The sequence below is a fragment of the Bombus flavifrons genome, chromosome 8 (assembly GCF_040668555.2).
Source record: "Bombus flavifrons isolate JBK064 chromosome 8, iyBomFlav1_principal, whole genome shotgun sequence".
Lineage (NCBI taxonomy): Eukaryota > Metazoa > Arthropoda > Insecta > Hymenoptera > Apidae > Bombus > Bombus flavifrons.
In genome coordinates, this window is record NC_138449.1 from 4,514,266 (window position 1) to 4,541,919 (window position 27,654).

At 33.1% G+C, this 27,654-nt stretch overlaps 2 protein-coding genes across 13 annotated transcripts in view; one reads left to right on the top strand and one right to left on the bottom strand.

Moving 5' to 3' along the window:
• Positions 1-1,024: 1,024 nt before the first annotated feature.
• Positions 1,025-27,294, top strand: LOC138182876 (prostaglandin E2 receptor EP3 subtype). 4 transcript variants are annotated; one of them, XM_069119195.1, is made up of 6 exons: positions 1,025-2,527; positions 3,629-3,868; positions 12,566-12,743; positions 13,285-13,523; positions 15,897-16,125; positions 18,137-19,834. In XM_069119195.1, exons 1-6 carry the CDS (start codon positions 2,288-2,290, stop codon positions 18,262-18,264), a joined length of 1,254 nt encoding a protein of 417 aa, XP_068975296.1. In that variant the 5' UTR covers positions 1,025-2,287; the 3' UTR covers positions 18,265-19,834. The 4 variants fall into 4 exon arrangements, with proteins under 4 accessions (XP_068975296.1, XP_068975299.1, XP_068975298.1 ...); XM_069119198.1 differs by lacking the exon at positions 18,137-19,834 and adding an exon at positions 26,682-27,294 and having other exon boundaries at positions 1,033-2,527; XM_069119197.1 differs by having other exon boundaries at positions 1,033-2,527; positions 18,234-19,834.
• Positions 20,367-27,654, bottom strand: part of LOC138182875 (rho guanine nucleotide exchange factor 17) — a 70,925-nt gene continuing 63,637 nt past the window's right edge. For all 9 annotated transcript variants that reach the window (XM_069119194.1, XM_069119187.1, XM_069119193.1 and 6 more), the window contains 4 exons: positions 27,290-27,616; positions 25,930-26,100; positions 24,738-25,021; positions 20,367-24,277 (listed from right to left, as the gene is read on the bottom strand). In XM_069119194.1, the coding sequence (XP_068975295.1) occupies positions 24,759-25,021; positions 25,930-26,100; positions 27,290-27,616 (761 nt within the window). In that variant the 3' untranslated portion in view covers positions 20,367-24,277; positions 24,738-24,758. The remainder of the gene's footprint in view (positions 24,278-24,737; positions 25,022-25,929; positions 26,101-27,289; positions 27,617-27,654) is intronic.

A 27,654-nucleotide genomic window follows, 5' to 3' on the forward strand; every position in this document is an offset into this window, starting at 1 on the left:
AGTGTCAACAAGTCGCCATTTTCCTTCTATTCAATCCAAATCTTGACTAATCCGTGCAAAGTTCATCGTCATTCTCCTACAGGATCCATGCCCACTCTGTTTTGCATCCTTGAGAGGAATGTGTAAGTACTTAGCACACGCATCGAGCCTTTATCGTTGTCGTGCTTGAAATTATTTATCGATGAGAATGGCCAATGTGCCGCGTTGTATACGAAAAATATATGTACGATGCATTATTTATTAACTACCTGCATACCGACGGAATTCTGTTGCGTCTAATGCGTTAAGTGCTCATATTTATGCATTTGAGAATTATTTTCGATTTTGTAAAAAGTTTATAGCAAAATGTATTAATCACAGTATTTATTGTGTATGAAGAGTTTATATTGTAAAACGGTATAACGAATAATATCAATATTGAAAGTCCTTATACTAATAATGTTAAAATGAATACTTCATGATTATTTTTATATTTATTATTCTTTTATGACCAACATATAATAAAAGCCCAAAGTTGAGATATACACCTATGTTTTCTTTTTTTATTATGTACACCATACCTGTCTCTATATGGAGCAATTTTCTTATTATATGGCGTGTAAGTATTATTGAACTGTCTTGCACATATACTTTTACATTAGTTTTATTGAAGCTGTTCCATAGCGTAGGCAGTGTAATTTGTGCTCATTTGGTATGTGGTGTTTATTTTCCATGTATATCTGATTTTACTTATAGCTTAGATCAGTGTAGTAGCATATTTTCGTCATGGACACAATTATTTGATACTATTATGTGTATTTGGTATTGTTATAATATTTTATATATAACAACACAGTAAAGATTACAATCTAAAGCATACTATTCTACAATATTCTCATCTATATCATTATCATATCATATACATTATCATATACATATATCATTATCTATATCATATACATATCATTTCTACAAAAATGTTGCGTTTCTTTATCTCGAATTAAAGTTTGTACGAATCTACTTCAAACTCATCCAAATCGAAATTTTCAACGATAAAGAAGTCATTAAATTCCTAAGCAAGAGCGTCCCTAAGTTATGGCGCCAAACAGACGCCGACTTTAAAATACGGCGCAGGCGCACTAGCAGGACGCCTATCGATTGTAAACAAAACTCGAGGCGACCGCGTGGTTTGGATCAGTGTGGCGACGACTCTCGCGATCGAAGGAGGTATTGGAAGTGTGTTTTTCCTCTTCCACATCTTTAAGTTCGATTAGAGGAATCGCAGGTTCGCATCGTTAATTCTTTACTAATATCTTCTAAAGAAGAAACAGAGAAGAACGTATCGAGCTATCGACAGAGTCGGCGATTTCACTTAGCAATTCGGTGATCGAAGTTTAAAGGAAGTTGAAAAGAAATTCCATCGACAGTCTATCGAATTGGCCTACTTCAGATATGCAGTTAGTAAGATACAAGTTAAATATGTATAGATTCGTGTAATTGTCTTCTTACCACTCAACGAATGACGAAGAATACTCTAACAAGCGAGTTTAACAGGCGTCTTTGAAGTTCCACTCTGCTCTTTAATTTTCCTCACTGGTAAACTTTGATGTTACTTTCGATCTAAAGAGCGCACAAGAGGATAACTGGCCTACACGCAGCAACAGGTTTCACAGAGATTTATTTCGGTTTTGTGCTGTTCGATCGATGAATCCGAGCAGTTGGACCGTTGCACTGGCTGTTGCTCGCAGCATATGTAGCCTGACTTGAATAAGGGCCCCTGGTAGGACTGCAGGTAGTCTTACAAAAGGGTCCAAATACAACGTTGTCACATTTCATAAGAAACTCAAGGCGGTGGCCTGCGTAACAGCAACAGCGCTCGTTGAAGAGTAAGATACGATAATACAGTACCAAAGGTACATGATAACTGCAGCGATACAAATAATGAAGATCAACAAGCCGATTTAAGAAATTGTCGTCATGAAATAATGCTTTAGCGGGAAAAATTTCAACCGTTTTTTTCTTCGGCATAGTTCCCATTTACATAGAGGAAAGAAAAAGATAGGCACGAGCCGAGAAAATAGACGATTAGTCCAGATCAACGATTGTGGAACGGAGTGAACGATCCATATAAACAATGAGGTCTCTGAATCGTTCCATCATCGATCATATTGTCGAGACTTCCGCTTGAAGTCACCCGCCAAGCGATTCAGATCGGACATTGCCTGATTGCGATTTTGATACTATATATTACGTGGAATATCGATTGAAGCTACTTACGAACCGTAAAAAAGAAAGAGAGTCGTAAAAAATGTCGCTCACCTCGACAGAGGTTTGGAACGAAACCTTGTCAATAATGAATTCGACACTGAACTCGACGCTGAACTCGACGCTGAATTCGACGCTGAATTCGACCCTAATATCCAACGTTGTTCTGAATCCATCAAAAAGACACGTGACTTTCGCCTCTCAGGTGGTACTCACCCTTGTATATATTACCGGCGTAATTGGCAATGTGTCTGCTCTAGTCATACTTTTTCATCGAGATAAGGTAATAACACTTCCATTGCATATTCTACGATTAATCGATAAACTTCTAAGATCTTTAATTTGTTTAATAATATTGAAATTCTATTATACATGTATCTATCGATATATATTATAACTTCTGTTAATAGGCTAATTATTGAAGATAATTAGTATTATAAGACTTTAATATTAGTAACGTTGGAATGATATTATATTTGTATTTATTGGTAATATTTTATATTGAATGCTAACAACAGAGAAAGAAACTAATTGTGTCTTGTAAATTACTGTCACAAAGTATCTATTTAAACGCTTCTAAGAAATGTGATTGATAGTAATCCCCGGAGATACTGTTATTTGTGAAGCAATAGTTATTCACAAATAACAGTATCTCTATTAACAGTGGGTGTATCCCTAAACAAATATTTCGATGCGGGTTTAAATGCTAATGAGTAATAGATATCGCACCCTTGATTCGAAAATACGTAGCTCAGAAACATTGGTTCTCTGGATGTCTAAAAAAACTGTCTTTAAACACATAGTAATATATTATCTTATTCATCAAAATTATCAAAAATTAAAAATTATCAAAATTATAAAAAAATATTCATAAAATAGGATCATGTAATATTTTTGTCGTTTCTATTTTATAATCCTAAAGAACTTTTTTATAGTGATATCTCGAGAACATATTTTACGAGTTTTTCAGTGGAAGATTACTTTTGTAGCAAGGGTGTGATATATCTCATTGAGCATAATAGAGAAAGTTGATGTATGTATGCTGAATATATGAGAGAGAAATTCTTTGTATAATACACTTTATCTCATTCAATACTATCGACCAACATAAGCAGTGACAAAATATGTTTACTTTTTAATAATAAAGTGAATAGTATATAGGCTACTTGTACATAGAGTTACAATATAAAAAGGACATATTAATAATAGATAAAATTAAAATTTAATAATAAAATTAATAATGTACAGATTATAATTCAAGAAGAAGAGTCTCATATATCAAAGAGTACAAACAGTAAGATAAATTACAGAAATTCTCAAAATAATCCAAATATATTCAGTAATTTGGGCTAATTGGTATATAAATTGAAATAAATTGTTTCAGAGGAGAAACCGAAAACATTTGGTGATGCTGCGTTGTTTGGCCATCAACGACCTGGTCGCATTGTTAGGGATGATGGTGCAAATGTACATCACGATCTATGTAGGCAGTGTGATGTCTACCAGGGGGTTTTGTTCCCTTCGGGTGGTATGGAGGCTCTTCGGTTTATTCAGTGGTTGCGTCGCCATCGTAATGGCAGCTGAGAGGTGGCTAGCCTTGACCAGACCCTTCGTTTATCAGAGGGTAAGTCAAGATCCTTGATAAACCTTTTCAAACGACCAACTAGCATTGACTTTGGTATTAGCAGGAGCTTATCGTTGGATTTTCCCTTCATCTTACATTTACTTTCACATCGTTAGATCCTATCTAACACTTGCAGGCTACTTGAAGCTGTATATCTCCAGTTACATAACTTAAATCGAGTATTCAAAACATCATTGAAAAATGATATACACATATATCATAAAAAGTTGAATAAATTTTTGGACCGAAAATGTTTCTCTTTTTTTCAATTAGTCATTCATATTCACGATAGCTTGTTCTCGCATCGAACATGATCGGGAAAGTGGCGCCAAGATTTTCTCGCAAGGATATCTTGACGATGAAAGACAAATACGAAAGTCTTGAAATTCAAATTAAAACTTTGTAAAAACGCAGTGTTTCCCTAATTGCTTAATTATTTTTAAAAATCGTTATTGCGTTTTACTATTAATTAAATAATAACACACTGATATGGTCGAAAAAAAATTAATTTTTAAATTAACTTTTAAATGAATTAATTCGTTTTTATTAAATCAATGTATTGATATTTAATCCAAATTTCCGCGAAATTTTTTCGATATTTCTTCATGAGGTATATTCAAGGTTTGTGAAGTATTTTAACAGTAAATAATAGTAATAAGAAGGTTCGGATCAATCTTCTGAATATTAATTGAAAATTATGCAAAATAAGGACGAAATCGATCAAAAATAAAAGCAAGAGTCTAATACCAGAAACATTAGATATTATTCTATTAGGACTAGTTTGAAACTATATACGTTACAGAGATAAAAGGAGAGTGAAAACGCCATAGTAACATAGTCGAAGCAGCTTCATAAGTTTTATCTACACGTGATAAAAGTTACGTTAAGAGTGTAGGTAGATGTACCATATGGACCTGACCCATTTTTTCAATAGACAACATTGACAGGAATTGATGTGAATATTTACTGAAAATGACAATGCTGTTTAATATTTTATTGATAACATTTGTACCCTGTAAGACATTGTAGGAAAATGTTTGCGCACACTTGTTATTAAGGATTATACAATGCCGAACTTTTTACAGCTATCGCTAATAACTAAGGTAGTTTACTTAAATTAGATATTTATTAGACGTGCAATAAGTTAGAAGCAACTGGAAATTGATATTTATTTAACTACAATTACTTCTTTATATCACTTTATTCGCTATACTCTATTTTAAAAACTAACTATATGACCGGAGCGTTAAAACCGGAAGATCATTCATTGGAAATGTTGAATCAGAGAACTTGACACACTGCAGTTCTTTCATCAAAAGTAAGCAAGAATTAATATTATCATAAAAAAATATTTGAGAAATGGTATAAAATATCTTTTTACTTGAAGGCGATGATATCATTGGTTTTTTTTTGCTAGGTATCAATCATTAAAATACATGCTTAAGGAAAATATTCGCAATGAAATTCTTAAGAATCTGAAGATGTACGTACGGTATCAGGGTTGACAGTACGCAAATATTAACTCCATCACTTGGATGTAGCCAACGATTCGGTCGAATCAATCTACGGCCATTTAAAACGCAGCGGAAACAATTATTTAAACTGGCTGAGGAACAAGTGTTTCTCTGATGCAGTTGGACTATCAAAATGCATATCCTGTTTCCCTTTAACATTATGTTATGTAATTCAACAAGTGACCAAAGAAGAAGGATTATTTTCGTAAAACAGTTTTGTCAAATATAATAGAGAGACATAAATTTCTTTCAGATATGAATCAGATATAAATTATTTTTTCTGGCTACTGTTTAAGCGGAATCGTAATATCATTTACGTAGAAAAATTATAAGAAATTTGTTGATAATACGTTTGGTCCATTTTACTTTATTTGAAATTATTTCTTGAATGATTTTATCAAATTTTGCAATTCTTTGATATATATTTTTTGGTCAAATTAAAGAAATGTGATTAAAGGGGATCATGGTTCACAGCAAGCGATCACATTTCCCATGATAATGATAACAAATGATAGCTTTGGAAAGTCCTTAAGTTGTTTCTGAGAAAAAGAAAGACGTACGTGATCACCAGCAGCTCATTATTTCATGTCCCAATTAAAAAAATTTATTTTCATGTTAATACCATGGCTACATTTGGTTTGGGAATGAAACATGTGTGCTTTATCGTCGCTGAAAACAATTGAACTTGTTGCGTCGCGTGTCACGGTGAAAAATTCGTGACCCATATTGTAGCCCAAATATGTCCACGCGTAACGCCTATACTGTTTTCAATCATTGCGTTGTTCATTCGATATTTAATTTCACTAGATTATTTAAATATATTCAATGTCTTCATACACTGTTCGATTTGTGATGTTACTCTTGGACCATTATTGTTGAATTTTATCGTCCTCGATTTAATTAGTGTATTAAGAAATTTCCTTGACACTTTCCCTATTTTTAAACAATAGTTTTCATCTAAAATTTATTATCGAAGAAAATACTTTTACAAGTTTCGATATTTTATATTGAATTCTTAGTTACTGTAAGATTTTTAAAATAATACAATATAATTTCTATTTATGTTACGCTATATACTATAGATTAAGTAATGAAAGAAAAAGAATTACGAATTCATTCGAATTTCGTACCTCTTGAATTATTTAGCACGTATCTCGACATTTAGTAGGCAGAGATTCAGGGTCAGTGAAATTAATGTAAACCACACTTCTGCACTGAATGGTCAGTCACTGGTATTTAAACTTTTTCTTAAGATACGTGTATCCACGCACGTACAGTGACCGTAAACTTGAAACCATATGATACAGTATCATTTAGTAATGTTATTGCTGTAAAATTAATGCTAAGATTATTTTCATAAATTATACATCTTTATCCTTTACCTAGCTTATCTCTATTATAGTGTGTATTTTCCTGTGTATGTACTTATTAGAACATTTATATATTTGCACCATAATTGGAAAAAATTATGATTCAATTATCTTGTAACAATTGATTTAACCCGATACTTGATACGATAAAGGAATTATACGCTACTACATAACATATTCATAGTTTACACCAAATATCACATTTTATTAAATACGAGATATCCCAAAATTTTTGAGCCAGAGTTTATTTATCTACATATGTGTTTAATATTTTCATCAAGCTGACACCAAAAACCACATCCCAATATAGTTATGTTATAGCTGTCAGACTACAATTGAAATAATCTTTATAAATTACAATCGTTTATCGACAATCATTACCGTCTGTATAAAAAAACGTCGTCCACTTTATCATCCATACGCATCATACTTCCGCTTTAATAGAGTAACTTCAAAAATAGGCCACAATCAACTGGTCGATTCAAAGCAGATTGGAAGGAAAACTAGAAAATCCAGTCCTCTTGTTAGCAGTCACTCCAGAGAACTTGTTGAACACGCTATAAATTTAGAACATGATAGATCTCACCTTTGATTGCGGTGGGTAGGTAACTTCAAGGATATAAGAGCAGAAGACGAAAAGATGATTATAATGTCGACGAACTGCGGATTGATATCCTCTGAACGCGTGTGGATTGTTATTATCTGTAACAGATTCCTCTCTATCGGTCCAAACATAGTGTCGCAATCTCAACAACACTTTGATGATGGTTTAACGGTAAATTTGATAAAAAATTAGAATTATAAAATGAAAAATGAAAAAGGAAGAATTGTGACTCTAAGCCGAAATGAATTGGATCAATGATTGGACAGTGCGTAAAATTATCTTTCGATTTTATGCGAAGACTATCTTCGCGATATTAGCTCGTAAACGTCGTGTTCGCAACGAATATATGAAAAGAGGATATATGAATTGGCAACGAGTGATTCACGATGTGAGAACGCACTTTCGCGAGGAACCCCGGACCAATGTTTCGTTTTTCGCTTCTAATAACCAACGAAAATCACGAGCTAACGATTGAGAAATAGTCTCCACTCTATCGCGTTTCCATGAAATATTTTGGTTACATAAGAGGGAATTCGGAGCTGCTTAAGTGCTTTATGGAACGAATTTTTGAGCCAAGCGTGGCTTGCAACGAAAAAATGAAGATCGCTAGGAGAATTGTGTTTTAGGTCGGTGGAGGTTATGACGCAGTAACTTCTTGTTGGAACGTTTTTTTAGAGATATATCGGGGGCCAATTAATGAAGATAGAGGATAAAAATACTGCTAGCTTCTTGATATTTTAAACTCGCGAAGAAGAGATTGATCTAACCTTGTAGGATGTAGAATTAGTATCTCCAATTTTATTTGCAAATCATGTAGATGTGACGAAAATGTACTTAATCATACAATTTTATAATTAGACACTATTTGGATAATAATTTAAAATATTATTTCATTATATACAGGGTCATTGGTAACTGGTGGTACAAGCGGAAAGGGGGTGATTCTACGCGAAAAGAGAAGTCGAAAATATAGAATAAAAATTTTTCGTTTGAGGCTTTGTTTTTGAGAAAATCGACTTTGAGTGTTCGCTCGGTGCGCGTGCACTTTATCACGTCTCGTTATGACGGATCTCACTGTAGATTTAAAAAAAAAATAAAAAAAAAATTTTTTTTACTCTATATTTTCGACTTCTTTTTTCGCGTAGAATCACCCCCCTTCCGCTTGTACCACCAGTTACCAATGACCCTGTATATATGTATTTTTCTTTTTTTTGATTGGAGGTTTAGAGTTGCGTGAAAAATTGATTTTCTTATATTCTCCAGGGTAACATTAAAGCAATTAAGAATTATTGATACTGTTGATTTTGTTGTTCAAATATATGTATGTAGGTATGTAGAATGCATTAGCATTATCGTCGTCACCTCATACTCGTATCGTGTTCGATAACTGTAAATGATCGCATGTACAATAGCATATTATTTCACACTAAGTAACTATGTTATAAAAGATGTGGTACATTTAATGTTTCCTAATTCGGCCTACCCCACCCAAAGAAAATCAATGTAACTAGCGGAATGAAAATGATGCTTTTATCTATAGTTTTTGCCAACTAGAAGAAAACAGGCTTAGCTAAAATTTATTAATGTCGTGATAGAATATTATTTTCGTAATTTGCCGAGAGACAAAATATTACATATCAAGCTTTTTATTTATCGTTGAACTTCATTTATGTAATATCGTTTCTTTATTCGTGGATATTTACAGTTATGGTGTGAGAAATTTTTACTTCTGCCGAAATGAAGTGGTCAATTGTAGACATATTGTAAGGATGTGCGGTACACGATTGTGAAAATTAGTTTCCTGTTGTAAAATATATATAGAGAATACTTTAACTTATCTTTTTTCTGTTGGCGATATTAAGAAACGAAATATTATCTTACATTCTTTGATTTTATCCGGGAACGATATATCAAGGTAACTAAGTCTGAAAACTCATTAGTTCATTAATGCTTGTAAATTACTATGTTTTGGCTTCTTAACTCCATCGTTTATTTTTAGCTGTTTATCATCTTTTTTTAACTGTATGTTTCAAATGTTGTACTTTAATAAAATTGTGCTTTAATAAGCATTATTTTAATAAGGGAGAACAAAATTTCATAAGTACATAGTTATAATCATAAATATTCACACTTTAGATCTTTCTAGTTTGATTATAGTTTGAACCTAAACTCTCCAAGTATTTTGTACTGTTATTTATTTTATTATTTGGCTATTAATATTTGTGAACGTTACATCAAACAGAGAAGAAATTATTCAATCTTCATCGTCATCCATTTCTCAGACTTAACACTCTTAATACCTCGTAATACCTACCAACCTCCTGATTTTAGTCGCCGTGAAACAACGTTTCCTTTGATATAAAGAGCAGTTATGCGAACTATGTATCGACTACAGCAACTTTCTATCCATCGAATTTAAGATTTCTAGATTTCTTGAGAGCATCTAATATTATTTTCAAAATGTACGTGTCAAAATTAAAAATGATCTGGTATTTAAAAGGGGAAAGGAAGAAGGGAACATATGAATAATTTAATAACGTAAAAAAAAGAACTAATATTTTACAAGAAACAAAAAATTCTGTAAAAAGCGTCATATAGTCAGTGCAAAAAGTATTCATAGAATAATTAATTTTATCAAAAATATTGTAGAATATCGTCCATTAACAAAATTTTGACAAAAAAAAAAAAGAAAACGCGCGTGTTCTTACAAGTCTGTAAAATAATTTTCATTAAAAAAGGATGGATTATCTATATTCTTCGTGAAAATATTAACAAGTGTCTAAAAATGGCAAAAATATATTCGTAATAAGTATTTGTACAGTTACAGTTTAATAGGAAAAACTAATAAGACTTACCTAATATATATCCAGGAGAGGAAATTGCCAAGTTTAATTATTTTATTGCTTAGTGGGGTTTCCTTCTGATTTTATTATGGCTTGAAGCCGTTGTTGAAACGACAAAACATTGAAACATTGAATTTATCAAATTGATGAGTAATTTACTTGAAGTATTTTTCCATTCTTCTGAAAGTGTCCTTTTTCAATCATTCTTTGATGAAATATGGTGACTCCGTATTTTTCGTTTCAGGTGGTCATATATATTTTCGATAATATTTATATCCGTGGATTGTGGAGGTGTTTTTAGGCGTTCCGAAATACAAGAGTCAGGCTCGCGTATTACTAACATTATATTTTGGGTCGTTTTTTTGTATCGCGATGAAACTGTCTTTTCAACCCACTTTTTTCTGCACTTTGATGGAGATTATTTTTTAAATATCTATGTACATTGTATCCTATGAAGCAATAACGACGAATATGTTTTTACGCATATGTTTTTACTATTTTGTAGATATTTATTAATATTTTTAAAACAGGAATAGGTATCGCATTCCGTTCTTTCTTTTTCGAAAATTATATGAAAACTATATTGAATATGAAAATTATATTTTTTATTTGTTAATAAACAATGTGCTATAATAATTTTGTTAGAGTTAAGTACTCTATGAATATTTTCTACAGTGATCATATAAAAAGAAGTTAAGAGTTGGACAATTTAAACATTCTAGTAATTTTGATATTGTAATAACACGTTGCGTTGTAAAACAGCGAATATTTCTCGAAAGGCAATAGCAGAAGCAGGAGGTACAATAAAAACGACACGATGTCTCAGCAATTATTACAGTTTCCCTTAGCCCCTTTATTTCCTCTACGTACTGAATGCCTCTTGTGAATGGGCTTTCGCTTTTTCCTCTGGGAAGCACTTAGCCACCTCCGCAGAAGTACGACAAAAAGTTGTCGGTGAAGGTTTCATTTCTTCTCCCATTTCTCAAAGAACACGTTTGCCACGACGTTTGAGCGATGATATTCGTATATTTGTTTTAGACGTAGATATAAAAGAATATGATAAGAAGAATATTTTATTCATTATCTCGTTTTTGTGTTGAAAAAAGATGTTTTAATTAAATACATATTATTTAACTGTTATAAATGTTCCACAATTGTATTAGTGATTCCTGTATATTCTGTATATTCAGAATATTACATTTTTTGTGTTAGGTAAAATATTATTTATGTACTATTTCAAGATTTACTGTCTGCTTTTTTATTTTTATAATGCAAACATCTATATTATCATGTCAAAACAATTCTATTCCCTTACAGTAATTCAAACACTTTTGGGAACATACGTCTCAAAAACATAACGTTCCGCAAATAACAACTAGCACGATAAGTTGCTTCAACCCTTAAGCGCAATATCTGGAAAATACAGAATTTCATTCTGCAAATAGCGAGCTCTACTTTCTTTAAATTCCAAGAGTCCATCTTCGAGAATTGTCTACTTGATGACGAAGAAACTTTCCACCCCATGTAAACAATGATATCATAGTGATTCCCTTTTCGCATTTTTCCTGTGCCCAAGACATCTAAAATAAGATCTAAGATCGTCAGCAACCCTAGTGGTATAGTGACGCAGATCAAGAGTTCACCTATTTTAAGCCGAATGTTGTCTAAAAGAAAAACAACATCTACATTATATCTGGTTCCCGTTCGTAAGATTCCTCGTGTTGTCTGGAAACGTTGAAACTCATTTACAAAATAGCGATGATTCTTTCCCTTTCGATGCTATTCTATTTACCAATTGGTCGTTGTTACAATCGGTCCATTAGAATCGAATCGATATTCTTCGTTTGTTTTCTGCCACGCGTCATTCATCGAAGTTCATTGACTTTGCCTCATTGAGCAATGATCGATGCGAAGAAGGACATGTAGTTGTGAATGTAAGCAAAAAGAAACTGATACTAAACTTTGTTTTCACATTGTGCACTTGTTTCTTTATGGAAAAGTTGGTATAGCATATGCTGATAAGGGATGGAAATACTATTTTTTACTCAGAACTCTGAAGTCAGTCAACAGTGCTTTGAATATAGCGAATTCATAATATAACATAGGATAAATTACTGCTAGAATTAATTTTGAAAAATTCAATTTTTTGGGATTGTAAAATTCTTGTACGAATAATTATATATAATAATGAATAATACATAATCGATAATAAATAATAAAATAATCATCATAATATTTAGTTATAACATGTAGGTAGTAATCATTTCTTAATTTTTTCCTTTCTTCGATTACCACACTATCGACGGAACATATACTATTTCCTGCTTTTTGTACTACTAAATCTGTGACACGTATGTGTTTCCTAGCAGGTGACATACCCAGCAATTGTACGTTGCATGCTAGTGCTCTGGTTAATCGCCTTGGCGTTGACAAGCATGCCAGTTATGGGTTTTGGCGTGTATTACAAAGGCGAACGATGTATTCGATACAGAGAAGCCACCGATCCAGCTGATATCGCCTACGCGTATGTTTGGTTCGTTTTCGGTAAGTACGAGGTATCGCCGAGATTAATAAATCCTTAAATATGTTTCGATTACTATATAATAATTGATGTGGTGAAATCTTGATAATCCGAATCGTTTTTTATTGGACCCTTCATTCATTTAATGAAAGGAAAATAAAATGGAACGATTGACGTGTGTCTAAAGTGACTTGTGTATTTGTTTATTCCTTTTTTGTTATTTTATATGAATTAGTACACAGTAACAGTGTTACCATAACTCTAAACAACAAAACGATACATTTTGATAATTCCTATTTTAAATTCGATCGATATCGTTAAGCGATCACTGCAGTTTGTGATCTTTGTCACAATGATTCAGCCTTGATTGAAAATTGAATAAAATGTGCTGTAACGCGAATATGATTAACAAAAATAATTTTACAAAAATTGTCATTCACAATTTCTTGAAACTTTTGCATGGTTGATTGTTCTGTAATTGTATTATGCGAAAAAGAAATAATTTCCATATCAAATGTATATTTGCATATTGTGAAGATCTTAATTACTCTTTTTAAACGGCAGGTACGGGTCTCTGCCTATCGATAGTTTGGTGCAATTTGGCGGTTTCTAGAGCGCTTAGTAGGCTAAATCACAAAACTGGGCTGCTCCGACGAGTGACGAGATCTTCTTCAAGAGCGAAACCACTTTTGTCAACGTCAGGACCAACACCAGAAATCGTCACTACCGCGGAGGAAAGGGCATTCGCAAGATTGATGGCCGTACTATCAATATCGTTTGTTGTCTGTTGGATGCCACAAATGGTAAGCAATCGATCGTGGAAGTAATTGATTAAATTAATTCGTTCACGCCGGAACACCCTCGACAATTAAATGACTCTTGCAATTGTTTTTGGCAAGCTAATTAAAATTCGGAGAAGTCGTAACTTCCAGTCCTTCCGCTTTCGAACATCTTTGGATAAAGACGTGTCTTTAGATACTTAATTACACTAGGTAGCATCTAGAATTGTCTATCAGGAAAATATCTTTAATTACATTCTTTGTCTTGTCTTGCTACAATTTATTTCCTAACAAAGGATTTAAATTGTTGGATAAATTGAAACTAATTGCAAGGAAGATTAAATGAATAGTGTTTTATCATTTTATATTTTGCATCGCTAATCTTTTCATTGATTTTAAAGTTTGTTAAATTGTAAATTTTTGTGTAATATTAAAAAATGTAGTAATATCAAGGAACCAGCAAGTGACAATATCGATTCACCTGTGTTATCATGGATTATAATTTTATGTTCCCTCTAATACAACGCTGACAATTAAATCGTAATTAATTCATATCTATTTGTATTGTATTTGCTCATCTCGTTGTCATCTTAATTCGCCATAATGATACGTTTTGTCAACGGATTGTGAGAAGGAAGTCTCTATGAAAGAAGAGCTTCCGGTTACTCTCTTTTATGGAGGCAATGGTGTTTACGTGACACGGTTTTCGAAGATCCTTTCGACAATAGTATTTGCTCCAACACCGACAAAACATTGATAAAATTTGCCGTCGTATCTGCCGTGACGAGACTTTCAAAGTGAAACAACATTTTTCATTCTATACCATGTACCTTTCGTAAAGTATCCATCTAACAATTGATAATAATGTACTAGACGATATTTGATTCAATTCCGATATTAATGTAGTTGATATAACATTAATCGATGTTTAATTATGTTGACGTGTCGTTGAATAAACTGAAAAAGGCTAGTTCAATCAAAAAGTATGTACTAAACATATTTTTTATTGTCTTCTTTTTACAACGAAAATATTCCTTTAACTGCCAATAACAATGGCTTGTAGTAAATGGTAAAGCAAACTCGGTTGAATGCTCATCGCTCATAGCATCAGTAGCAGTTAAAGAGTTAGAATATTTATATAATTATATATTTTGTCTTATCTTTGATCTTGAAATAATGAATGAAACCTGTCAGATCCAGTACATCAAAGGGGGCATTGGACAGTGAAGTTAAGGATTTTTATTCAAAGATCCACAATATTTCAATATATACGTATTATGGCGTCGAAAAGCGGACATAGATAAACATAGGTTCATTGATTCATAAATCCGGATAGGAAATTTTGTGTTATTCCAGAGGAATCATTGCCATTGCCCGAAGCTTTCGCATTCCTGAATTTTTAATCCAATGTAATCAGAATGTATCCTGCCGGCAAGAATAGAATCGCCTCGAACAATGCACTCAGTGTGGTACGGTGATTGCATACTCACGAGCATTCCGCATTTCCATCTCCTTATCCGCTCAGCATCTTATTCAACGAACGTTGTTTTCCTCACAAAACGTGTAACGTTCCCTGAAGTCCAATCAACCACTCGAATCTCACGTTTAAAGCTTGCACTTGAACTTCCCACAAAATTATTCATTTTCTCGTTTCTGAAGCTGTTTCCGAGGATGATGGAAATAATGTAACGATTTGCTCGAGCAAAATTGCAAACGTGACGCATTTCCGCTGCCTGCGATGAAGGTTAAACACGAGGATTTAGTTTGAAATATCGTCACGTACGATTGATCGCGACGCTCGCAAACGATCGATCTTTGTAACACGTTAATGTTCGCTTTGTAAACGAAACCGGATGTTGGAGAGATTTTTGATGAGGAAAATTTTCCACAACGTCTGTCGTCGATAACCGTGTATTTCTGTCATTGACCCTAGAGGCGTGCGTTCATATTGATTCTATGGTGACCGTGATACTTTTCATTCTACGCCGTTTTCAGCCAACCTCAATATATAATTATACTTTCCTAATAGTGGTCATTGTGTTTCATAATTTTGAAACTTTGTGAAGTCGTCGTTCTGAGTTAGAGTTGATTTGAGCTGAATTAAAAATCGTAGAGTTTCTGTGACCACATATCTCGATTTTTCTGCGCAGTTGAACTACTGTTAGTAATTGTATGAAATAAAAGTTAGCAGTATTAATAAATTGTCTTGTATTAAAACAAGTGACTCTTACAAATTGTAAATTAATTGTCCGTCATACTTGATATTTTCAGGTTGTACGCAACAATATTTATACACGCTTATTAAAATTAATTACTTTTTCTTTTATATTAATCTCAATTATTAAGTTTCATAGGTTGTTTTTACTTTACTATAACATTACTGTTTTGTTTCGATAGATTTCCATCCCATTGGCACAGTTCGCAATGCAATTACCTCAGAAGGCGCTATTCGCGCGAAAACTGATTCGTATGTTTCACCTGGCGGCCGATGTTCTTCTTTGTATTCACTTCACCCTGGATCCGTACATCTACGTACTATTGAGAATGCCACGGCCACGATTCCGCCTTCTGAAACCCCTTTGCAAGATCTGTTGGCCAGTAAGAAGCCGGTCGAGTTCGTTCAATGGTGAGTCTCATCAATTCGAAACGGAAATTACGTGTTTAGAGGAGGTGGGAACAATTAGTCACGCAAGTGGGACCCGATAGTATAGAAATTTGATATATATTGCGGAATATCCACTTCGAATATTTGATATGAGGCCCACAGGTGAAAAACATGATAAGTCATATTTTCCATCTTTTTTAAAAAACGAAAAACGAACAATTTTTCAAAAATTCAATACGTTGTTTATTCCACATCAAAACTATTTCTCCATTTCAGTTTGGGATTAAATATATGTTTTTGTCACCTTCTTGAACTCGTAACAAATATTAATACCATTAATTATGCAGTTTATTATTAATTAAGTCAAATTAACATAACAACTAAACTAATATTATTCTTTTCTTTTATCAGATTATTCTCTTCTTTAATTATGTTATATATTGTATACAACTTTTCAGTCACCAACTGACATAGAATTTAAAACGTTAACAAAAATTGACTTGTCATGTTTTTCTTGTGTGGATTTCAATATTCAATATTGTACATTAACATTTAGTAATAATATAATATTTAATAACATTAATAATATTATCTTAAAAATAATATTTAATAATACTCTGTTAATAAGAAGTACTATCTTAAGACATTTTTTTATGATTAAATAAACGTAAGATATCTCTCGTCGCAATTGCGTGACTTATTTTACACTGTATAATTGAACCTTTCCAATTAACCACTGTTATACTTTGAATCGTTTGAACGACTAAAGAACAAAGGGTAATTGGTCTATGTATTTTTGGTTTTCAACGTGTCATTTAACATGAATATCGTGAGTTTGTCTATCGGAAAATGGTTTACCTAAAGGTCTCCCTAACCATTATACGGTTTCTTCATGGTACGCATAACGAGAAGTTGGAAGGCCGATAAAGAAGGCCCTCAGGGGACGATGATCTTTTGGTTGCCTCGCAACAAATAGGGGACTTTCACACGAGCTGCAAATTGATATTGAATCGATTCTTAGTGACGATTTGGACAAGCAAATTAGTACTTACCGAAACATGTTTAAGTCTCCACTTAACACGTCCTTATCATTTCCTAATCAATGTACTTTGTTATAACTTATACTATAATCTCCTAATCAATATAGTTGGCTGATCTTCTAATCAATGTACTCCTATCGACTCTATCGTCTCCTCGTTTAATCTGGCCTAGCGTTCATAGTTCACTGTAATTATTGCACGCCGCTTATGAAAAGAAATTTTCAATCAAACACAGTAGCTATTTTATTTTGGAGGTACAAAGTATAAACCTAATGAAAATATGTTAAAATCGTTAAACCACGTGGGATAGGGGGATTTTAGTTTTTACGTTTTTGAAATATGCATTTTCGCTTAAAATTTACAAGTTTGGGATCACTCCATAGTTCACACACAAAAAAAGGAATAAAAAATTAAAAAAAATTAATTCACTATTTGTTATTCTAGGTAGGTTTAGGGGAAATACCTTCCATTATCTCTTATCTCTGTAGTGTATTTTTATGACATCTCATTGCATTTTTATTTAATTCATACACATGACACGACTCGTCGAAACATTTGAAAAATAGATACAACCTAATAATCATAGCTTTCTTCTTCATAATCTTTCCACTGTAGTTCTCTCTCTCTCTCTCTCTCTCTCTATATATATATATATATATATATATATATATATATATATATATACCATATACCATATATATATACCATATACTTTCTGGTTGTACTACTAGTTACGGGGCCTCCTGTATATTAAAAAAAAAAAAAGAAAAAAAATATATATATATATATATATATATATATATATATATATATATATATATATATATATATATGGTTTTACGCAAAAAAACAAACGAACATAAAACAGAATAAAATTTTATAAAAAACATGAAAGCCCAAATATTTCTTCATATCGAATAAGTGATCCCAACCTTTTAAGCGATAGCATAATTATCTGCATAGTTTAACAATCAGTTTTCTCATTAACATAGCTGATGAAGAACTTTTGGCAGAAGTAGTATTCTCCTATCAGCTTAGGCTGATATTGATGATCCGTACGATTGAAATGGAATCTCTAACACCTGACAGGTACCACAGACCACCAGAGCAGCAGTGGTGATCCGTCGAACCCGATCACCGAGGCACCCTCCATACCCGTCAGCGAGGAACACGATCCTCATTTAGTGGCGGTGCCGATCTGAGATAGGCTTCGGCGAATGATCTTCCTGAAACGGCTCAATAGTCACGATGTTAGGCAGGCTTGAGCTGCACGCTCTTCGAGAACGTTGGAAGATCTTCGCTTGGTATATACACGAGTAACCGCGCTACGAACTTTCATCGAATAACTGGCGAATCCATTGCTTTGAACTGGAATCGATATCGAGCAAAATTACGAAAAAAATTCGATGTTACGAAATTACGATCATTGTGTTGGCAATTAGGAGAATATTTAAAATAGTTTCGATTATTAACTAAAATATCTTAACCAATAATATCTCATCAAACGCCTGGCAAACCTATTACCTTCAGTTGGCATCGATATCGATCGAAATATCGAAATTACGAAGAAATTGTACGATTTTTATTTTACTTAACGATAGAAGGATATTTAAAACAAAGGAAAGTTTGAGTATGAAACTATTTTCGTTTGAGAAATCTTCAAGATTATGAGAGTGAGTAACTGAGGAATAAATCAGATGAATTGAGATTGATACCTCACTCATTTTTCGTGTACAATTTGCACATTTTCAATGTTCATACATTTCCTGTACAGTTTTCGTGTTATTGTACATGGTACATTTTACGGATAATTTTAATCGTTGTAATTTTGGATATTTTAATATTCTGATTACCTAATTAATTTTTTAGCTGTTTTGTAAAAAAGGTATCGCGCTTTATATATCAAGGGAATTTAATGGGACTAAATGAAAATATGACAGATGTTGATATTCTTATTTTCTGTTTTATTTTTTTTTTTTCTTTATATATATTATTGAATTTTATTAGAGAAGTGAGTAAACAACATTCCAAAAAATTATTATGGCACATGGTGCGTGTATCGTATTAATGGATGTACATTATATGTATATTAAAATAAAGCTTCAAAATGTTATAGAATACCCGGCAAAATATGTAAGACTCTACTCGTTTGCAGTCTGCAAGTGAGAGTGAGTGTTGTTTGTTCGGTGTACTTTTTAAATCGGGTATTTTGCGAGAAATGTAAAAATTCGCTTCAAATGGTCTTTAAAAAGAAAAATATACACATAAGATAATATATAATAACAAGAAGTGGAGTTAAGTGTATCAAGAACTATATTCTAAGTAAGTATAATAAAGTAAGTAAACAAGAAATGATCGTAATGCAAATTTCGACATATGCTTCTGGTATAGTTGCGTAAATATATGTCTAGTCAATAAATTAATGCAAGTGTGCAGTAATTACAAAATGAATGCAATGAACTGACAATTTACCAAAGCATTAAATACAAAGCGTATTTTCATCATACAATGTATTTCCTTATAAAATTTAAATAGAACTTGAGAGAGAAATATATATATATATCTTTCTTTTCTTCAAGATATGACACTGATGGAAATACTTATTGCATATAAATAGATTAATCAGTAGTCTCGTGCTTTATACTTAACAAACAATAAGTTTGTACTTCATTAGAGGAAGCCGATGTAACCTAAAGCGATAAATACTTTATCACCTTCTATTGTATCAATATAATTATATTAATCCATCTTAATTACTTCTTTTTTGTAATAAATTTGTTTAACAAATTTGCTTTTTTGTGAATTTTGTATCAATATAAATACTCAGTATTAACTCTTAGAGATCAATTTAGAGATTTAGAAACGGTTTTTTGTGTTTCTGATATCCGATAGAAAAAATACATATTTTCAATTCTTATAGGAAATAAATGTTAATAATTACATGTGATGACATTTAAAATGTAAAATTGATGGCTTGTCTGAATCTGTCTGGTGCTACGATATGTGAGGATTAATGTTTGAATATAAAAATTCAAGTAACTGAATAAATTAATATTCGTGAGTTACTAAGTGCCAGTTTTATCGATTTTACATCTTAGATTTCGAATAAGATCTTACTTAACTTCGCTATTATTAATAATAAATAAAAAAGTATAATTTCAAACAAGTGATAATCAGCAATGTGCGTGTGGGAGACAATGAAATAACGAAACGAGTGGAAAGGAAGGAATACATATAATACAAATATATTTTATACGCAATTACGTATCTCTTGCTTCTAGACACTTAACAACATTAATCAATAACTTACGGGACGCGATCGTTGCTGAATACATGACATCTTTCTTCCTTTTTTTTTTTTTATTGCACACTAGAAATATACCACAGTTGCATTCGTACACAGTATCAATCGCGATACGTCTGGCGTACTTTCACGTACCTTAAGTAGCTACAATAAATAATAACTTGACTTTTTAATTCCACGCTCGTCTCCCACGTTTTACGCGTCGATCAAAGATCTATCTACGTTCATTCGACCGCTACGTTCATGTTCGCTACAAGATAAACAAAAATACACAGAGACGATCGTAACGAAATTTCATAGAATTTGTAAATATTCCTTGTTGACTAACAACACGTTGATTAACAAAAGATCGTCTACGCTTCCGGTACACGCAGTTGCATCCCTGACTATCGCATCCCATACGATTCTAGTTCACCATCCATCACAGGCACACGCGTCAACGACAGTTAGAACGATATGAATGCACGCGTTGTCTAGCGAAAAGATCGATACTTTTCAATTCGCGAAAGGGCGCAAAGTCAAAGGCAAATATTCACGATTCTCTCGTCTTTCTTTTTCACATCTTTTGTTCTAGCCTTCTCACGCAATCGAGCTCAATCACATGCAAACATGTATATACGTTTCGGCTACGATAATAGAAATCACACCGATAAACAAAATATAAGCCCGTACGCGGTCAACAATTTATATTAGCAACAGATTGCATAGTTGGTGGAAGAGATATAATAAGGTCATAAAATTGGACAGCTATGATATGTACGTTCTGAGAACTAAAAGAAATGAAATTTAAGGAACATAAGAAAGAACAAGGCGTTCGATAGCTGGTTCAAGACCATCGGATTAGAATTTCTACATTTTTTCCAATATGATAGAAAAAGTTTCAGGAGATTTTGAGAATTTCAAGAATTCGGCATTTATGGCTTCAATTCTATGTTATCGGGATTATTTAGAGTTTATCTAGAAGGAATTATGTTTCGTCGTTTCACCAGCATTATAATTATGCTATGCAGAGGTTCAAGTGACGCATGAGACTGTCGTGTGTCTTGTAGTACAAAGAGTATATATAATATATAATATATTGACCATGTTAGCGTTGATCACCAATCAAGTTTCATATAATTGATCAGCTAAACAATTAAAAAAATTTTGTAGAGGATACAATCTAGAAAACAGGTTGTAAAGATATATAATTTGCTGTTTTGCATATAGTGCACACATTTCATATAGATGTTTTAGATATCAATATAAAAGTAACTTTTATAGTCTGAGATTTAGGACATTTTTATAAGATTCATACCGCTATATGTTTGATTACTATTTTAATTTACGACCTCGTTATATCAATTCTAACATCTATGCCTTGCTTTTGAGCGATAGGCTTGCGAACAACAATTTATCACACATACAGGTATGTCGATAATTATATACACATCAAAAAGATGTCTCTATTTCTATGATAGTAGAGCGAATCTTGTAATTGTTTTTCGGTTCGAGCCGGTTGTGGGAGATCGAAAATCAGGGCTCTAATGCTTCCTGCGAAATGTCTTATCAATATCATTGATTGAATATAATGGTTATGTGTAGGGTTAACATGAATCATTATATTGTGTTCTTTAAAATTATGCGACTCAGTCTTGAAGCATTTTGAAGCATCGCCGGCTCTTCCATCAAAATGATACAGCCCTCAGAAACATTCACTCCAATAACCTTTTACTTTTTTTAAATATAATTTTTGTCTCTTTTTTGCATATGTTATAGATATAATTAGACAACGCATTCATACAATTTCTTTCAATTTTCATAATCGAAGGATAACAATTTTTATTTTTTTTTTTCTTTTTTAATTTTCTGCTATGACCAAACGTCGTCATAAAAGTATAATAATACTCTGAATATCTCACCTTGGCTCCGCGAGAAATCTAAAATTCGTAAAATGAATTCAAGGAAGATTAGATAACATTCAATCGAGTATTTTGGAAGAGACATCCGAAGCTGTAAAGTGTCCTCGGTCCTGATTAAAAACGAATCATTGCGATAAAGGCGAGGATTTTATAGTTACGACTTCGGTATCGATGAAACTAATCAACGTGCGAACATTCGCGCAAAAATAAAATTGGTAATTCCGAAAATCAGAAGGGCAAAGTGCGCGAAAATTGATCGTACAATTGAAGACCAAAAAATGATTTGCATCGTGATCTTGAGTAAGACTATCTGAAGGATTGATATCAATTAATTATTGTCAAATACGCTGTATGTTAATTATGTACGGTCGATATATACGCGAAGTTGTAAAAAAGTTTGACGAGTCGCTCAAAGTTGAAGCGAATAAAACGCGCGGGAGATGTATAAAGAGCTTAAGGTCTATCCAGAAGTACCCTGAACAGGGGAAACTATACGAATTGGCCACTCGAATTTTTGTACCATTAACACGGACATAACAACAACAGAATAATTTTACGCCAATATATAATAATTATCGCGACGAAGCTTTGAGGAACCTTCTTTATTCCAATATACATTTCTTTATGAATTCCACAATTTTTCTTACATTTCCAACAAAATTATTTTTTCCACTTACAATAACACTTTTATTTTCTTCCAAATAAAGAAAATATTAGGAAGACGAAAAGTCAGAATCTAATGTCAAAAGTTCAACGATTGAGACATTATTTATTTTCCATTTCTCTTTACTAGAGATCAACTAAAGTATAATTCTCTCGATTTGCACTTACAATGACATTGCTATTCGCAAGAATTTCAAATCCGAAAGAAATTTATTTGCGCCCGAGTTCTTCGTTATTCATCCAGTCTCAGAATTCGCTAGAATCCCATTAGCGATTAAACGCGAACACATTCTGCTGCAATCAGTTGAATTATTAATAAAACGAACAACGATGTTATACGTCAGTTCTCGAGCGCGCGGCGTCGATCGATGGACAATGATAAATTCGTTTTGGCACTCTAACTCGATTAGTTCCCTTTTAACGTTTTAAAGGTATTTTTAGGCCAGTGTCACGGTGTTGTGTTAAGCTCGATTCAACGCTCTTCCAGGTATCGTAATCCATTGCGTTCTAGTGTTAAATTCAACGTGTACATATTATATTTAACACAACGAGCATAGTACACGCGTAATTACATCAATTCGCTTAAAGCACGCGTGTATGGTCGTTTACCTGTACCCTCCTTTACCGAATATCGAAATACAACATTTAAATTGCGATCACACGAAGAATTAATGCCGCGAGATCGAACATCGAGAAACCAACGTTTCATTCAGATCCAGTGCAAAAGTACAAACTTTCATGGAATCGATTTACTGAAATCAAATAATATTCAAAACAGCCAGATCAGAATGATATATATTTTAATAATTATTTATAAATTCAATCGAACGTGATTGTTTTTTTTTCTATAGTGTCTTAAACACGTGTGAACATGTCTCTGTCGTTTTGAATTTGATTTCAGTGAACCTTTTCAGTAGTTCTATTTCGAAACGAGCCAGCAAGGTTCGAATATATTTCTGTAACGATCTGACTCTCTCGATCGGTTTAATAAAAGATTTAGAGAAAGCTCTCTAGTCCGGTTCCATAGCAGTTTGGAACGCGTGCTTCTTGGCACCTTGAAAATAACGGACCTCCCTTATCCTGCTTTTGATCCACTCGGCCAAAACGAGCCAGAGAACTCTCCCGCGTTCTCTGAAAAATCGTCGGGCGAACAAGTCCTGAACAGTCACGATCGGACAATGACGGACCCGACCGCGTGTGGATTGCACACGCAACAATGATTCCCACGGCATGTCATGCCGACGTGAGTGAATTGTGGCCCTTACCTGCAAAATTTCCCCATTTTTCAATTTTAAATGTGTACGAGTTTTAATGCGATTTTTTGGAATTGAGTTCAAGGTGATTGGAACACGATTAAGAACTCTTCTTTAACATTCTTATTTGATTGTAACATATTTTGTTGTATCTATCTTCTAAATAATTTTATCTTTGTAGATGTACCATCACACATCCTTTTAAAATTTTTTCTTTATATGATTTTAATTTCTTGATATTTACATGCAAAAATACATAAATTGTAGAATTCAGTGAAATATGAGTCTTCAAAAATTGTACGTTTCATATGTTACAACCTAAAAATAACTTGTGAATTCAGTAGATTTTACTTCAAATGAAAAGTCAAGAAATGTCCAAAGATAGAGCCGATCAATTTGAATTGTTAATAGTTCATATGTATTATCAAATATGATAACAAATTTTAATTCAAGTGCTTCGAATCGAACTCACCGAGGGCCGTGCCAGATCAGATCACACCTTCCAAAGCAGCAGATGGTTGGTCGAATCTTCGCGACCAGCCTGCAGCTCGGCGGATGCCTGTGCACCTCTGAAATTCTCGTAACCATCTCCGCCTGATATGACTAAGAGTTTCCCGCGATTGATGTTGTTCTGTTGAGTTTTGCTAGATTTCAGAGAGTATCTGTTCACTTTTGGACGCGGATCCGGCTTCGACAATGTAGTCGTTTCAACGCATGTGAGGAAACGCACGTGTCCGGTATGTCCATGAGGAACACCTGAAAAATATAACAAAATACAGTTTTACTTTCTAAATATTTTTCGATGCGAAGCTCGACGATATTATTTACAACAATGTTATTCACTAAAAATGTAATCTACTGCTAGCTCCAAGCTTTAATTTCGAAACATTATAGCGGGTTACCACATTTCTTACTTATTTTTGTTTTATTATATATATATACTGCAATTCTATTTCTAAGAGATGACAACTTTTTGTTATTCATACTTTCTGGGCCCGTGTGTACAATTAAGCTAATATTATTAATGAAATTTTACAAGTCATAAGACGAAATTTGCAAAGTAATACATGTTCTGGTGCAATGATTCCAAGTACGTTCAGATTACTTCACATGCAACGACCTAGTAATTAATGTAGCGAAGTGGAATATAAATATTTCATCGTGTTAATCTAATTAAGGCGCTGATTCTAAATAATTCTACGAAATTGAAATATTAATGACCAGTACAAGGGCGATAGAAGAACGATACAATCGCCGTATTTAAATCAGATTCAGAAAATGTTGAATAAAACATTTTATTCATCAACATACATATTAACAAAATTTTGCAACATTCAAAGACCAAAATACCTTTTCTTTGATGTATTAGATACACCAGTTTTCCTACGACTGAATATTGCGTATATCCATTAAATTGTAGCAGAGATTAAAAGCTTGTAGCGTCACGTGAAAGGCTCCGTTTCCCAAGATTTATTAGTAGACAGTTTACTTAGATACACAGGGAAATCCAAAAATTCCTAAATGATTGATCGAGCCTGTATCTGGCCGGTGTCGAAGCAAACACTTCGTTGAAAAGTCACGAGTAAACTCGGTGGCCAGTTTCTAATTATATCGAAAGCAATAAGCTACGATTATAAACGATCGAACGTGACGTCAATACGTACCAATCACGATCGGTGGTTGGGACATCCTCTGCGTGGATGGCTTTATATGGGGAATTGGCACGGTCAATAGTACACCGGCACTCGTGCCGATCCAAAGCAACTCGTTGCAAGCCAAAAGTGCGGTAACCCTGAGACAGGCGGCCTTGTGCTGTCGTATTATGTCATCGCAACCTGCAGCAAGTTTAAAGCTTCCGTTAAAATAAATACCATATAATAAAATCGAGAAAATATATCTGGTTGTGTAAAGTTTACTTGAATTAAAGTTTTTGATATGAAATTTATTTGGAAAACTTCCAATGTATAAGACTGAAGAAAGATTTATTAATGAAAATTGCAAAATTTGGTGTTAATAGTAAACTTAAAAATATGGCTAGAATGACCAATTAATAACTTCATATAAATTTAATAGATTTAGCTCATTATACGTTTAGGGGTATTCCATGATTTTTGGCAAAGTAGACTATCGGCCAAAAATTTGATGCCATTGCGTGTTTCATAGGTTTCAAAAAGTAAAAGTAAGTTAAAAATTAAATTAAAAAAGTAAATTCACAAGAAATTGAATACAGTATTTAGTACTTATTACTTCTAACTTTGTACAGATATGTAATTGTTGTTCTTGTCTTCAATTTTTTCGTATAAGTATTGTATTTTATATGTATTATCGTCGGTGGTATTAGTGTTAATAATGCACGTTCAATATTGTTTTCTTTTACGTTTTATTTTGATTATGTATTTTGTCTAAACACGAACAGAGTCACAAATACGCGGCCAAGACGAGAACTTCTCGGTCCAATTCGTGAAGAACAACCGTTAATCTACTTGTGAAATGACTTTGAAATGCTGAAAGGAATCTGGTGTTCCTACGTTTAACGACCTCTCGCATCAGGTAAGATTTTCTATTTTATCTTCGGTTATACACTCTCAGGTGTAGGTCTTTTTACGATCCTCACGTAAATTCAACTTATATTTTAAAGTCAGTTTCAACATAAATCTAAAACTAACGTGGGAATAATATTTTAGAATTAGGTTTCTTTAACTTCTCTTTGTGGTAGAAACCACATTTTATTCCAATTAATTGAAATTTAATAAGGTACTTTCGAAGATAGTTCATAATTTGGATATATTTTCACATTTTCGTAATCAATATTGCATCTATGTCGATAAAAATATTTTGATTGAACGACATTTCAATGAAAAAGACTATATTTTCTATCTTAGAGATGAAAGAAATGAAACGAAACATATGTCGCGTACGGATCAACGTAAAATTACGAAGGACTAAAAATATGTCTAACATAAGGATAATAAGCTATCACAGGTATCTTGTTCATCTAAAAGATTAAGATACGTAGAAACTTACTGGTAAGCATTTTGGTGACGGCTGGTGCTATATTGATGTCCGTCAAGCATTCATAGCTACCAGAGTGGAACAATCGCAGCACGGCGCTATTGTGCAAAGAAATCCAGACTCCTAGCCCACCGGAACTTGCCATGCACGAAACCGACAGGGATGTGTCGTTGCTAACGGCGAAAGTGTGTTCTATATCTAGCGAGTGGGTGTTGAGGATTTTTACGGAATTGTGGCACCCGCACCAAAGTTTCCCGGATACCGGAAGCATTTTCGTAACTGGAGAAGCCACTGTGCCTACCGATACTGTCGTTGGGTCGGGTGTATTCCAACCACCCACTATAATTAAACGATATTTATATTAAGAATGTTTGACT